We start from the raw sequence: 16,379 nt of genomic DNA on the forward strand, positions 1-16,379 counted from the left end.
CGCAGTAAAATTTAAAATTCGACTTTAAGTTTCAAAGCTTGTGGTGAAATTCGCGTTGTTACGTCAGGATCGGTGCATATCCATTGATAGCACTGGTGACGTCATGACCACTGGGCATTCTCTTTGCTTTCCGACAACTGCCCCCACCACCTTTTTTTAAATATTTTTTTATTGCCCTTGTAGACAGACGAGCATACGGCCCACCGGATGGTGAATGGTTACCGTCACCCATGGACTTCAATGCCAGGGGCAGAGCGAAGCCGCTGCCTACCGCTTAATACTCTCCACAAACCTCTTTTAAAGAAGGACATGTCATAGCGCTCGGGAAATACCGTGGAGGGAAGCTCATTCCATAGCCGGATGGTAAGTGGCAAAAAAGACCTCAGGAAACCACTGTCAATGAACGCAGCGGTTCCAGATGATATAGATGAACTTTGCTCCGATGGCGGGAGGTGCGATGATAAAAAGGAGATGCGGGGATCATCTCAAACAATTCCTCAGAGCACTCCCCGTGGAGCATACGGTACAAAATACAGAGGGAACCGAAGTCCCTCCGCAGACCCAGAGGCTCCAAACGATCCGTGAATTCTTCGGTGTTAGTATGTGCAACTGGACGCACCGCAGAGGAAATCTGTAGGGTTGTCGCGTCTTCAGGATTCGCAAGCACTCTCTGCTTTCCGACACCTCTTTGAGTACTCATGTGTACTGGCCACCTACCTACCAGTTTGAAAATGTTTCCAACGAAATGAATACTGAACGAATTTAGCACAAGTAAACGTTATTTAGCACAAGGGCCCGTTTCTAAATCCACTCATAGGCCTTTCACGACGAGCTTCACAAAACGAAATCGATAAATTATTTAAAAGCACATGTTCTATCGGTAACAACTGAATCGGTTAGAGAATTCGATTTCGCGGAAACCGTGATTACAGACTTGGCGTAGTTAAACTATAGGCTCGGTCCTGAGCGCCGCCTACGCCCGCGTGGACTACCGCGGTTCGGGGACCGGACTCAGTGGGGGACGTAAATATAATATCATACCTTATTCGCTATTTGTTCCTTAATTATGTGTTTAAAATATCTTCTTTATCTCCGCCTTATCCCACTTCATCGAGAGTGCGTTTCCAGAGGTCCTTTTTGCCACGTACCATCCGGCTATGGAATAAGCTTCCCTCGACGGTGTTTTTCGAGCGTTATGACATGTCCTTCTTCAAACGAGGTTTGTGAAGAGTATTAAGCGGTAGGCAGCGGCTTGGCTCTGTCCCTTGCATTGCTGAAGTAGATGGGCGACGGTAACCACTCACCATCAGGTGGGCTTGTCTGCCTACAAGGGCAATAAAAAAACATTCTCCTCTATCAGTCTTCATCTCAACACTTACTTCTCTTTCTCTCATATCGTCAATCACACACTCCATGTCTTTTTCGGTCGACCTCTTCCTTGCATTACCATTTCCACACATCTCCTAGTTAGACGCATCTCATGTCCTTACCGCGCCCATCGTCGCAAGCGACGGGTTCGACGAGGACGGTGACCGGTCGTATTTCTGCATTGAAGCAGTAATGTGTTTCAGTCTGTAGGGTGGTACAACTATTGTACTGTATAAATTGATTCGTGTCTCAAGGTGGGTAGCGGCATTTATGTTGTAGATATCTATTGGCTCCGGTAACCACTTAACACCAGGTGGGCTATGATCTCATCCACCCGTCTAAGCAATAAAAAACTTCAGAGGTGTCAAGGGACACCCGGATGGAACGAAGTTCCTTTCGATTAATTAGTGAAGGAATTGTAATTATTTTTTTTAAGTTATAATAATAAATTACGGCATTATGAAGAAGAAAAAAACAATACTATGAACTAAATTACTATTGTTGAAACGCTATCTCGAGAAACTGTACTCATTACGCGGACCAATCGGATACGAGCAATGTCACGCGATAAGCGCCTACACGTTGATTGGTTAGAATGACGGATCTAACAAGTGTCGTGACAACTTTTCGTAAGAATTTTTTCCGTCTAGCCCCCTTTCACAACGCGCGATAAGGAACTTCGTTCCAAAAAAAACACCAAAATTTAGTGTGTTGCCATACTATTATATATAAATTGTAAGCGCCTTAATCCGTGTCTGTCAGTAAATGAAATCTGGATTATTCTAGACATATAACGCGTATTACACACAGTGTGACCTACAATACGGACCCGAGGCTTGGAGTGGCCATTGTCCACTATCACTGAACCAAGGTCCTTCTACAGTCGACAGGCTTTGTGTACTAATCTCTATATTAACATTTTGGAAGGGCATTTTATATGTGTTAAAACTGTTTCACTGATCTTTTTCTTTACTTAATGAATTATTGTATTTGTATCATTACCATGAGACTATATTATGACCATCTCACTAGAGATCTATTTCTAGTATTTTATGCATACTCTTTAGAACAGAATCGAGCAAATCGTCACAACAACATTTTTTTTTTTTTTATTGCTTAGTTGGGTTACGAGCTCACAGCCCACCTGGTGTTAAGTGATTACCGGAGCCCATAGACATCTACGACGTAAGCGCACCACCTACATTGAGATATAAGTTCTATGGTCTCAGTATAGTGACTGAATAATTCCCGCACATTAATTTTATTATTAATCCTAACATTTTAGTTTTTCTTCTAAACGCCAGCATCCTACAAAACGTAGGTACAATAAAGTAACGACAATAAAAAAAAGCACACCCCATCCACCCCACACGAGTTCGGGGCGGCCGAGCTTTTACGAAGTTTCCCGAGCGCTCGCGAAGACGGCCGACGCCGAACATCTGCCGCGGCGCGTGCGCACACCAGACCTGCTTGTATCGCCGATATGAAGATTTGTACAGGTGCTGTGTGAGGCGAGGGTCAGATCAACGTGGACTCACATATTTATACTTTTTTATTTATTTGTTATGTCGATGACCTCTATTTGATTTTATTAGCTTACTCACAGAAAGCAGTGGAGAGTCGGAGGAGGCCTTTGCCGAAAGGCACACCGAGACAAGAGACATTTTGTAGTACAAGATTTTATTTTTATATTTTCTTTTAATTTGTTATATTGTTTTCTAGTTATTTTTTTAGTCTACTTAAAATTGTTAGCTTAAAATGTAAAATTTTCGGGAAATAAAGGCTTTATTATTATATTTAGTTTACTAAGATCAAGCAGCTTTAGCACTATTTAACCCATAGACACGGCCCGCTGAGTTTCTCGCCGGATCTTCTCAGTGGGTCGCGTTTCTGATCCGGTAGTAGATTCTGCAAAGCAGTGCTATTGCTCCGGTTAGCACCACTCCGGTTTGAGCCCCGTGAGCTCACCTACTTGTTAAGGTTACGCTGAAATAGCCTCTCAAAGCTATCAGGTTAGGTGGGGTTTTAAAAAGAAAAAAAAACATTGCAGTGCAATAGCGAATAGGCTGAAGGTAATCTGAAGCGTCCGTGGCTTGATAAGTAAAAAAGCCCGGAGTTTTCGTGTAAGCGTGCCAAGATTAAATAAAATTCTGAAGGCCGGTACCGTTTCTCCTGATGAAGTTACAAGAGCTCCACGAATGACTTCAACAACAATTCAACAGGAAAGGAATAACATCGCGTAATAATAAAGCCGTTATTTTTTACATTTGCTTGTAAGGACGTATTGTGAGCCCGCATCGGTGGATACGAGCATTCTGTCTATTTCTAATTTTATTTTTATTTTTATTGCCTAGTTGGGTGGACGAGCTCACAGCCCACCTGGTGTTAACTGGTTACCGGAGCCCACAGACATCTACAACTGAAGCGCCCCACCCACCTTGAAATATAAGTTCTAAGATATCAGTATAGTTATAACGGCGGCCCCACCCTTCAGACCGAAACGCATTACTGCTTCACGGCAGAAATAGGCGGGGTGGTGGTATCCACCCGTGCGAACTCACAAGAGGTCCTACCACCAGTAAAAAACAGTCTTACTTTGCGATTTGTGGGGTGGATCAGCCGTCAAGCATGCAATGTGGGTGGCGGCGTCTACGTCATGATGTCTACAGGTTCTGGTGACCATAATAGCAAGAGGGTCCTAAACATCCACGTTATGAGTCAAGTTCTGAGTATCGTCATCTGATCCAATCGTGGTACTGTCCTGAATCGAACCAGCTGACAGACGGAGCAAAAATATTACTATTCATCTATATCTATAAATATAAAAATGAATTGCCGTTCGTTAGTCTCGCTAAAACTCGAGAACGGCTGGACCGATTTGGCTGATTTTGATCTTGAATTATTTGTGGAAGTCCAGAGAAGGTTTGAAAGGTAGATAAATATGAAAATGCTCGGAATTAAATAAAAATAGCAATTTTGTTTTTCCTTTCGTGTCCCCCCCCCCCGTCGAATTGATTCCTTTTGTTTGTTTTAAGTTTATTTTATACAAAAGCTTAGCTCTTTTATTTATCGATTGAGGCACTACGAAGTCTGCCGGGTCAGCTAGTTATTACTATAAAAGTTCAATTAAATTCAATATGCAAATAATAAAAGAAAACATGCGCTTACGATCTTAGACACAAGTTCAATCAAGACACGACCCTATGGTGACATTTCAAGGAATATTTTCGTGAAGCATTCTGTCTTCCCACTGTACTGCGATCCTCGCTGATACAAAGGGACCCCTTTCACATTTGTTCTGTGTGCAGGGTCGTTCAACTCGTATCTCTGATGTGCTTTTTTGTAGTGGCAGCTAAGCAGAGACGTATGAGGTTTAAGCTAATTTTCATTCAGCACCAAACGAATCACTTGTGGTAGGACCTCTTGTGAGTCCGCGCGGGTAGGTCCCACCACCCTGCCTATTTCTGCCGTGAAGCAGTAATGCGTTTCGGTTTGAAGGGTGGGGCAGCCGTTGTAACTATACTTGAGACCTTAGAACTTATGTCTCAAGATGGGTGGCGCATTTACGTTGTAGATGTCTATGGGCTCCAGTAACCACTTAACACCAGGTGGGCTGTGAGCTCGTCCACCCATCTAAGCAATAAAAAAAACAATATAATCTTGAAAATTTCTTCCAAAAATGGTACTAGATAGATGGGAGCTTTCTGCGGTGTTTACTGCATGGATCTGACATAGTGGACGACCTTGAACCCTCACCCCCTATAATAGGGTTTGGTTTTAGGTAATAACACGAACCCAACCCTGCACACATACTGCCATACTATTACTAGCTTATTGAAGATATCAAGTCTTCCAGATAAGGCCCTTAAAACGCGAGAAGGATTAAAATGATATCTAGAAATACTCTAATATGGAAGGATATTTAAATTTAAATATTATCGCAATATCATAGGGCTTTAAGTTATCGTGGCCTAAAGGACAAGACGCCTGGTGCATTCGTATCGGACATTGCAACTGTGCCGGTATTTGAATCCCGCAGGCAGGTACCAATTTATATAATAAAAATGAAACCCGCAAAAATTATAATTTCCGTAATTACTGCTATTAAGGCGTGATATGAGCCCGCACTAGCAGGTAACACCACTCTGCCTATTCCTACCGTGAAGCAATAAAGCGTTACGGTTTGAAGGGTGGGGCAGCCGTTGTGCTCTCAAACTGATACTTAGAACTCATGTCTGGGTGGGTGGTGACATTTATGTTGTTGATGATTATGGGCGCCGGTAACCACTTAACACCAGTGGACCATGAGCTCGTCTATCCAGCTAAGCAATAAATAAAAATTGTAATAATCTTAGACTTAAAAAAAACGCAGTCCAAGAATACGGCAACATGGTCAAATCGCGTCATCAAAAGGGCAGAGATGTAGTCAGCGAGTCTGGATACTCTTTGGTAACTCGACGAGCACTCTGAGCCCGAACGTGTTACCGTTTGGGAATGCTTAGCTTAGTTTAAGGTATAAAGTGGTAGTGACACAGATTTTCATCTTTAGTTATTTATATAGTTTTACTGCACATTACTGAGACACTAAACCGAACTTTTTCACGGGGCGCTAGCGTACATTGTTATATGTGCACGTCATTTCGGATCCTCCCGATCCACCACCCCAAAGCTCCGGTCATCGTTCTCGTCGACGCTTGCGACGAAGGGCTCGGCGAGTAAATTAACCCACAGACATAACCCACTGACTTTCTCGCCGGATCTTCTCAGTGGGTCGCGATTCCGATCCGGCGGTAGATTCTGCGAAACACTGCTCTTGTTAGGGTTCGTCTTAGCAACAACTTCAGGTTTGAGTCCCGTGAGCTCACCTACTCGCCCGGTGAAGCTGATATGGTCTCAAGACCATCAGCTCAGACAGGATAAAAAAAAGTTATATGTGCAATCGAGACACTGCGCAATATTAAAAACGTCACGGTTGTCGCTAATGCTAAAGATCTATGAAGATGTAAGAAAAGTCATCTTTTATTTCCTCAATCAACACAACGATTTGTATGAGGATCGGCATAGTCTATATTACTTTCTTTTAAATATCCACATTCAGAAAATCACTCTCTAAAAACATGGAATAAGTACTGCAGTTGACTAAGTGGCCAATACACACGAGTACTTAAAGAGGTGTGGGGAAGCAGAAAGTGCTTTGATAATCCCGAAGACGCGACAACCCTACCGATTTCCTCTGCGTTGCGTCCAGTTACATATACGAACACTGAAGAATCAGAGGTTTCCTACTTAGGGCCCATCTTAAGAAATTCCAAAGGCACACGTTATGATGAAATATCAATAAGCGAACACCGCGCCAACCCGTTGGACTGGTCCCCCGCATCTGCCGCAACAACGGTACATCGATAATTGTGGCTCATTTATTTTACTCTAATTGACTTAGTCGACGCCTTCGAAAGCCTGTTTGTAAACTTGACAATCATAGATTCGAGATTTGGCTAAAGTTCATCAGTTTTGTAATAGGTTTTTTGGGTTCGTCCAAACTTGTTTTATAAATTAGCGTAAAAGTCGCTTCTCTTGAGACACGATGAGGTCGCAAATTATAATTTGCGTAATTACTGGTGGTAGGACCTCTTGTGAGTCCGCACGGGTAGGTACCCCCACCCCGCCTATTTCTGCCGTGAAGCAGTAATTCGGTTTGAAGACTGGGGTAGCCGTTGTAACTATACTGAGACCTTAGAACTTATATCTCAAGGTGGGTGGCGTATTTACGTTGTAGATGTCTATGGGCTCCAGTAACCACTAAACACCAGGTGGACTGTGAATAAAAAAGAGGTCGAACTGTAAAATTGCATTATAACAACGGTCAGAATCAGAACAAGCAGTACACGTAGACTCACAACAGGCCTTGCCGGTACAAAGCCTGCCGATTAGTTTGTTCACGTTGCATTGGTTGTTGACATTGTTAATAACGCAAGCGACGGTTTCGTACCTGTCAATGCAACTAAAGCAATAAACAAAACGTGCTATCCGATATCAAATTCCAAATCTTATAATTTCCTACGAAACCTGTATATTAGAATATTAAATTGGTAGGAGAGCATCTGTCGCGGCGACATCGGTGTCCGAGTTCTGGTGGGTTTTTTTCCTTCATCTTCGTGGAAACAGATAATATTTTTGGCGTTCGCCGCGACAAATGGACCGGTATTGTCGGCGCTGGTTCTCTGGGGCCTTGACGGGGTCACGCGCCGTGCGGAGATGCGCACCTGGCCACTCATTTGCATAAATCTGCGCTTTACTGTTTGTTATCGATAATGCGATACGAGACTTAAAGGAGTCATGATAATCTTAATTATAATGTCGAAAGCGCCGAAAGTCGTTACGTATTTAAAGTGCCTGTAAAAGCCTACTCGAATAAAAGCTTTTTTTGATTTTGAATCGGCAATCAACTTGAAGAGCGGACGGTTAGCGTGGTATGGACATGTGATGCGTAGAGAAGATGCATGTGACTAGGTGATGTATGGAAATGGTAGTGCAAGGGAGAGGTCGACCGAAGAAGACATGGATAGAGTGTGTGAATGGCGATATGAGAGAAAGAGGAGTGAGTGTTGAGCTGACGGCTGATAGAAGAGGATGGAAGAGAAAAAATTGCTGTCCCGACCCCACCTAGTGGGATAAAGTGGAGAAAAGACGAAGAATCGAGCACAATAAGTTAGTGAATAATACTAAATTAATATGAACCATCATTACATTACATTGTAGTGGAATTTTAACTGTTTCGTAGCTGTAGGCTAATGGTCGACATTAACACATACCATTTAAACCAAATTTCTTACTCCATATTGACATGAAAATTATCAATACCAAATCATACACATTTTTTTAATGCTTTAGAAAGACAGACGGCCTACTATTCGTCAATACTGAGCGGTTTTAGAAGCCCAGACTTGCCAGCGTTAATGTCATCGCCCACCTTGAGACATGAGGTCCCTGTTTCGAAGGTACGACGACTATCCCACCCTTCAGCCGTTTAATTCAACCACTGGACTTCATATTTGCCACCGGAGTAGAGTTCATCCATATTATCTGGAACCGCTGCGTTCATCGACAGTGCGTTTCCAGAGGTCTTTTTTGCCACGCACCATCCGGCTATGGAATGAGCTCCCCTCCACGGTGTTTCCCGAGCGCTATGACATGTCTTTCTTCAAACGAGGCTTGTGGAGAGTATTAAGCGGTAGGCAGCGGCTTGGCTCTGCCCCTGGCATTGCTGAAGTCCATGGGCGACGGTAACCACTCACCATCAGATGGGCCGTGTGCTCGTCTGCCTAAAAGGGCAATAAAAGTATATATATTCGTTTTAAGTCGTCGTGGCCTAAAGGATAAGACGTCCAGTGCATTCATATGTAGCGATGTACCGGTGTTCGAATCCCGCAGGCGGGTACCAATTTTTCTAATGAAATACGTACTTAGCAAATGTTCACGATTGACTTCCAGGGTGAAGGAATAACATCGTGCAATAAAAATCAAACCCGCAAAATTATAATTTGCGTAATTACTGGTGGTAGGAACTCTTGAGTCCGCACGGGTAGGTCTCACCACCCTGCCTATTTCAGCCGTGAAGCAGTAATGCGTTTCGGTTTGAAGGGTGGGGCAGCCGTTGTAACTGTACTGAGACCTTAGAACTTATATCTCAAGGTGGGTGGTGCATTTACGTTCTAAATGTCTATGGGCTCTAGTAACCACTCAAGACAAGGTGGGCTGTGAGCTCGTCCACTCATCTAAGCAATAAAAATAAAATATATATATATATATATCTGAGTTCGCAACGCAAGTTTACTTCGAATCAGAAACGACAATTCCCGTTACCACATCAGCGACTCCGACTCAGAATCGAGAATAAGAAGTAATAGCCGAAACGAACGATCGGACAACAAAATAAACTACGTCCCCACTCGATAATGTATTCAAATTTAGTTTATAATAAAACGATTTGTATTCATCTCATTTTATATATTCGTGGCACAGCGTATCGTGTTACCGTCTTGCAATGTGTCAGTTTGTGCGCTGAGCTAGCTTGCGTTCGCGACATCGCGCGCGATTATTTGAAAATTTGCCGTCGAAGTCAGAAGAAAGAATATAAAAAAAAAAAAATTAAAAAAAATCTAATATTTAAAAAAAAGACATGCCCGCCGAGTTTCTTGCCAGTTCTTCTCAGGACGGAGGCTAGTTCTTGTGAATTGGCGGTAGTTCTTTTTGACGTTCAACAAGTATGTACTTTCATATATGTTGAATAATTTTTTATTTGAATTGATTTGATTTGAGAAGAGTGATCAGGCCTCCTGTCGAGTAACGTTAAGTGGTTACTTCGGCTCGAGCGCTGACAAAACGCGACGTTTATGAAAATTGTAGCGAGACGATGTGTACTAAGTCGATGTCGGTGGAATCTGAGGTTTTTTTAAGCTATTGCATAGCTTCTATCGCGGGCCTTGAGCGCGGCGACTGAATCAATAAATTCCGTAACGAAAATAACCTGACACCCCCACTACGCCTACTATGTAGCTCGCGTTCAACACATTCATACGTTGCTTTGGTGTAGTGTTAGTGAATAAGCGCGCGGCGTGATGTCGCACTGCATGAGCATCATGAAAAGTCTGCCCATCTCTCTCTCACGCGGTCTAGCTTATGAGTGGGAAGGGGACAGTTAGTGTTTTGCTTTTGTTAATGTTTATAAATATAGCGTGGTCTTATTTTTATTATTGTCTAATTGTAATTGCATAAGTTGATAAAAAATGCTTTGCAATAGCTTTACTGCAGCAGTCCCCGAGTGCCACACGTCTTTTTTTTTATTGTTTACTTGGGTGGACGAGCTCAAAGCCCCCCTGGTGTTAAGTGGTAACTGGAGCGCATAGACATCCACATTGCAGTGGCGCGGGATAATCCAGGAGAAAGGTATTAGTGGAGGCGACGACCTTCAGCATTGAAGATTATTGACGCAAGGTCGAGATGAGTGGACGAACTCATGGCCTACCTGGTGTCAAATGTTTACCGGAGCCCATAGGCACCTATGACGACCCCCTTCATACCTTGAGACATGAGTTCTAAGGTCTCAGTTTTGTTTGATGTTTATGGAGCTTATTGTGGGACAGAATGGGAAACAAAACGCAGTTGTTATCGTTTGCCGTCGAGCAGGAAAATCCTCTCGGTTGCAGTGGTCCGAATACTATTCAGAGGTTGTATATCTGTAGGATTTCTTATCGATTCTCGTTGGCACATTCTTTATGAGAATTCTTCGACTGCCGAAAGCTACTGGCAGCAACGCATCTGTGCCTCTAACATTAGCGATAACTTAAGAGAGTGGTGACAACTTCACATGCAATGAGCCGCATACTAATCTATCTATTGATATATTAAAGAAAAGAACAGTTTTCCATTTGTTTGCAATAAGCAATGCGTTTCGGTTTGAAGGGCGGGGCAGCCGTTGTAACTATACTTGAGACCTTAGAACTAATATCTCAAGGTGGGTGGCGCATTTACGTTGTAGATGTCCATGGGCTCCAGTAACCACTTGACACCAGGTGGGCTGTGAGCTCGCCCATCTATCTGAGCAAAAAAAATATTAAAAATTAAAAATATATATGTAAAACGCGTGCGCTAACATTTATATATATATATATATATGTATAGATCAAAAACGAATCAAACATAATATAATTTAAAATAATATCTCATTTTTAAAGGTTCAAGTTGAGGGTCACATTTTCGTCCCGAGAACAGACCATCTGGCACAGAATTTAAATGCAGCATCTTGACGACGGACTCGCGCGACCGATATGGAAAATTCGCGAAACACACTATTACTACTTCAACCAATAAAGTGGCAAACATAAAATAGATAAAATAACGTTAATCCGCCCGTTGACTGGTTTCTTTATTGCCTCATTAAAAGCTAATCATTAATGTAAGCCATCGAAGAAAACAAAATAAAAATCTGTTCGCAAATAAGGAAGCTATGAGCGTTTTAGTTTCATGACATTTTGTACGATGACGTCAATATTCAAGAGGGCATAACAAATGATATATCGACAATGCGTTTCGGTTTGAAGGGTGGGGCAGCCGTTGTAACTATACCTGAGACCTTAGAACTTATATCTCAAGGTGGGTGGCGCATTTACGTTGTAGATGTCTATGTGCTCCAGTAACCACTTAACACCAGGTGGGCTGTGAGGTCGTCCAACCATCTAAGCATTAAAAAAAAACGCAGTTTGGAGGAGAGGAACAGAGGAAATCATTCTTGATCCTCACAAAAATTATGAAGAGCTTATATCTCAGAACTTTGTCGGACGATTACAACATGAAATATTTGTTTATTCTTCAAAAATTGTCGATTTAAAATACGACTTTTAAAAACTTCGAATATCTTGCCATTAATAAAGACCGTATTGACACTAGGGTATGTTACGTTATCACTAAGCAAACGATACGATATGATATGATCGGCACGTGGTATTGATTCACCATGTATGTTTTTACCTAATGTTAGTATCTTGAATTTCCAAAGTTGGCAAGCAATATTTGGCTTATTTCAGGCTAGTACGTCACCATTTTTTTTTTGCTTAGTTTGGTGGACGAGCTCACAGCCCACCTGGTGTTAAGTGGTTAGTGGAGCCCATAGACATCTACAACGTAAATGCGCCCCCACCTTGAGATATAAGTTCTTAGATCTGAAGTATAGTTACAACGGCTGCTCCGCTCTTCAAACCGAAACGCATTACTGCTTCACGGCAGACATAGGCAGGGCGGTGGTACAGGACCTACCCGTGCGGACTCACAAGAGGTCCTACCAGCAGTAAGACTGCTAAGTGAGCTAGAAATATTAATCGTAACCCTATCTTGAATGAAGTTCATCAATAAAGCACTCTGCGACATTTTACAGTTTCTTACCCGAAGTATTTTTAAAGCAATCAAACTGCAATATTTAATCACCGGCGGGCGAAACAGTTTACGGCTAGTCCAAGTCTTGGGCGATTGTGGGCTTTAGTTTTCACAAGGCAAACCCATCTTAAAACCTAACTGAAGGTAGTAGGGGTAGTTTTATTTATCTGTGACAAATATTAGTTACATGCTATTAAATAAAAAAGCACGCAGTTGCATTTTTGTTAAAAAAATCGGTTGTCTGTCGTCTGTCGGTTTACTGACGATAGTTAAACGTGATAACGTCATAAGAAAATACGCCTCAGAGCGAGGTAACGCCGCATGAGTCATGTTTTTTTGTGCGTGCAGCCTGCTCCATCGAATTATAAGACGTCACGTCAAAAAAAAAACACAATAAAACCCTAAGGGAAACTCTTTTATATATTTACTATGTAATAAGTAATGCGGCCAAATTTTGGTGCTAATTAAATCCTTTTGAATAACAAAAATCATACGAAACCAGTCCACTAAAAGTATTTTTTTTCCACATTTAAATTTTTAAGTTGAAAATGTCAACATCAGTAGGCGAGTGTGTGTTCTAAATAGTCGACGAAGCAAGTCTCATTTTCGTGCATTAAACATACAAATAAACTTTTATTTCTATTTATACATAATCCATGTAATGATAGATTTCGATTCTCAATTTTCTTCGACAATCTCCCGCTAACTCTCATGACTTACCTCCCGCGGCGGTCACCGGAAGCTCAAACCGTATCCGAATGGATGGAGATCTTGCAACCTCTACAGCTCCTCGATGGCATCGTAACTACACACACTGACCTAACGAACTTACCTGAAACATAAAAAAGGATAATTCAAAAGATAGTTTCAGAGATAATCACCTGGGATGCGCCCGCTTCCACTGGGACAATACTGCGCCCCATTGACTCGGGAGCCTCCCAGAAGATTCGGCAGAAAAAGAAGGATCCGATGAGTTATATTTACGTCTATACCTTCGAAGACAATAATTATTAGACACCCACCCAGACTAAAGACAAACAAACCTGATTTTCACCGGAACGTTTGCTCGAAATGGGGATGGAACTACCCTCGACACAGCAATCGGGTCCAAGTTAGTCGGCATCCTCACCACTATTTATTCGCCTCATTCGTCCAATTATGTTTTATTACATTATAATAATATATTAACATTTCTAGGCAAGATACAAGAGAAGACAAAATGAACATTCTGGCTAAAAGGCCTGTGCTAATGATTTCTATTCTTGGACGTGATCCGTGAACCGTCCAAAAGAGAACGTCCGCATATGACAAAATAAAATTTCGCTAATGACCGGTATTCAAATTCGAGATACTCAAAAGCCACGAAATCGAAGTACCACATCAGATATACGTACCTGCATATCCGACATATGGCCAAATCAGAAACCCACCATTGTTCCCCGACTAAGATCGGTTCAGAAAAAAAAAAAAAGAAATTCTAAACATCTGGCGCTCATCACCCTCGTGAAGCCACCCCCGACGCGAGACAGACATACGCGTACTTCGCTTGGTTAGAAAAGGAGGACGATATGGACAAAGCGTTCTACTTTGGGCGCAAAAAATGTAAATTGTCTGCGCTCACGCATTCTGTGGATCTCCAGTATCGTATCGATTCATTTCCGATTACGGCGATCCTATAGGGAAGCGGTATACGCAAATCGATTCGACCCTTTGGAATTCAATACAAGAGAACCGTACAAAATAATATTGCAACATGTAAAAGTATTATTGGTAATAGTAGAAAAATCAAATAGGAATCGATAGCTTTTTTATTTATTGCTTGTGTGGACGAGCTAACAGCACACCTGGTGTTAAGGGGTTGTTGGAGCCCATAGACATCTACAACGTAAGCGCGCCACCCATCTTGAGATATAAGTTCTAAGGTTTCAGTATAGTAGCAACGGCTGCCCCACCCTTCAAACCGAAACGCATTACTGCTTCACGGCAGAAATAAGCAGGGCGGTGGTACCTACCCGTGCGGACTCACAAGAAGTCCTACCACCAGTAAATTAACGAAGTATTTAGTTTTGAAACAGTGTCAAGACGAAATGCGGTTTATGTCCGTGTACAACAAACATATTCCCTGGTTACTCTCTGACCAAATTACATTAGACCAACTACAGATAGCCCACCTATAACGCGGTATTTTACAACACGGCTCCACTCTAATACGAAAAGAAATAATCCTCAAAACCCTCTTATAACGCGATACTTCTTTACAACACGATAACGGGATTTTTGTTTAAAATTATTTAGAAAATTACATCATGCACTATGAACACACAATACAGTATCATTCTTTATAATGTGCACATATCAAAATGAGGGAATCTATGCTTAATTTTATGTAGGGAAAAATATTTAAAAAATGCTAATTTTTTTTTGTTTTTTTTTTTATGGAATTTTTAAAACTTTTGTTCACTGACTCCAGTCTAAACAAAACGGTGTAACTTTTGAACTAAATGATCTATCGCGGTTAAACATATTCCATAATGACTGAGAGTATTTAGGCGTCCTCATAAAATAAAAAAGTGGAAGAAAACATCCCCTCAATTGAAAATAAACATATTTTTTTAGCATAAATCTGTTATTTTTTCATAAATTTTTACAACAATCCTAAAATTTCTCAAAAAGACGCCCCTTTACCTACTTTTTTATTAATTAAAGTTATTTTACATAAATTTGAGCACAGACTCCCTCATTTCGATATGTGCACATTAAAAAGAATCACACTGTATATTGGAATAACTGAAATTTTACTGCTCATACAAGAATACATAGTTGGGATGTTTTTTTCAGAAAAATTACTCTCCTTTTTTGTACTGGCTTCTAGTCTCAATGAAGTCAAGAACTGGTATGATGTATAGACGATAGGTAGAAGAGCTTGGTGTTGGAGACATCTCCTCAGAATTCCGTGGACCGCGCACCGTACCAACGTTTCGATCCTGAAAGATCTCAACATCAAGGAGAGACTATCGTCAACAATCCAAATACGAATCCTCAAGTTCTTCGGGCACATCACTCGTAATGAGGACTCCATTGAGCGGTTGGTGGTGCAAGGGAAAGTCGAGGGCAAAAGATCCCGCGGACGATCTCCAACACGATGGATCAAATCTGTGAGTCACTCCAACATAAATTATTGCTCTCACTCTGCGAAGCATCGTGCCACATGGCGTCGCATCGGTATCGCAGGATCCGACTGATGCTTGACCACAAGCACTCTGTCAAGAGTGTACGAATAGGAAGACGAGCTTAAGGCTCGCCTAGTATTAAGTGCTGCTCCCGACTTGAAGGGTATCTCGATTATGACAATCCACTATGTAATTCAGAACTTCGTGTCTTAATGTACGCGGCAATATTTAAGTTGTGATGTCTATGAATGCCGCTTAAGACCAGATGAGGTCATCTACCTGCTACAAAACATTACACAAACAATAAATAAATAGAGTAGGTACGCGAGCTGCAGTTGTCAACTATTGTCAGACGTAAACTTCAATTTCGCTAACATCTGGTCAAAGCCGAAGGTAGGTGCGAAAAATAAACAATGGCTCTGAGATAATGATGATGCGAAGTCATTTTTATATTGTGATAGTAGTTTCGGCTTTCCCACGAGCGGGCAGGAAATAGAGGACCGTACGGCAATGGTTTTAGTACGAGCGGGATATTCATGAGCGTTCCGCCTGTGCACAATGTCGACGCCTATTTTGAAATTTCTTAATAGTAGGTATAGATTTTTTTATTACCTTTGTAGACAGACGTGCATACGGTCCATCTGATGGTAAGTGGTCACCGTCGCTCATGGACGTCAGCAATGCCAGGGGCAGAGCCAAGCCGCTGCCTACCATTAAGTAATCTCCGCAAGCCTCGTTTGAAGAAGGACATGTCATAGCGCTCGGAAAACACCGTGGCGGGGAGTTCATTCCAAAGCCGGATGGTACGTGGCAAAAAGATCTTTGGAAACGCACTGTCGATGAACGCAGCTATTTCAGATATTATGATTGAATAAACTCATGGCAAATTTAGTGAGACTGAGTGGCTTCTAA

General features: G+C 41.9%; 1 protein-coding gene across 1 annotated transcript in view; it reads right to left on the minus strand.

Annotated features, from left to right (window-relative positions):
* Positions 1 to 9,165: 9,165 nt before the first annotated feature.
* The window catches only part of LOC149503348 (protein daughterless-like), a 54,018-nt gene continuing 46,804 nt past the window's right edge, over positions 9,166 to 16,379 (minus strand). Inside the window, exon 4 of the mRNA XM_089734533.1 lies at positions 9,166 to 13,129. Within this exon, the coding sequence (XP_089590659.1) occupies positions 13,103 to 13,129 (27 nt within the window). The 3' untranslated portion in view covers positions 9,166 to 13,102. The remainder of the gene's footprint in view (positions 13,130 to 16,379) is intronic.

The sequence above is a fragment of the Bombyx mandarina genome, chromosome 02, assembly GCF_030267445.1.
Source record: "Bombyx mandarina strain Sakado chromosome 02, ASM3026744v2".
Taxonomy (NCBI): Eukaryota; Metazoa; Arthropoda; class Insecta; order Lepidoptera; family Bombycidae; genus Bombyx; species Bombyx mandarina.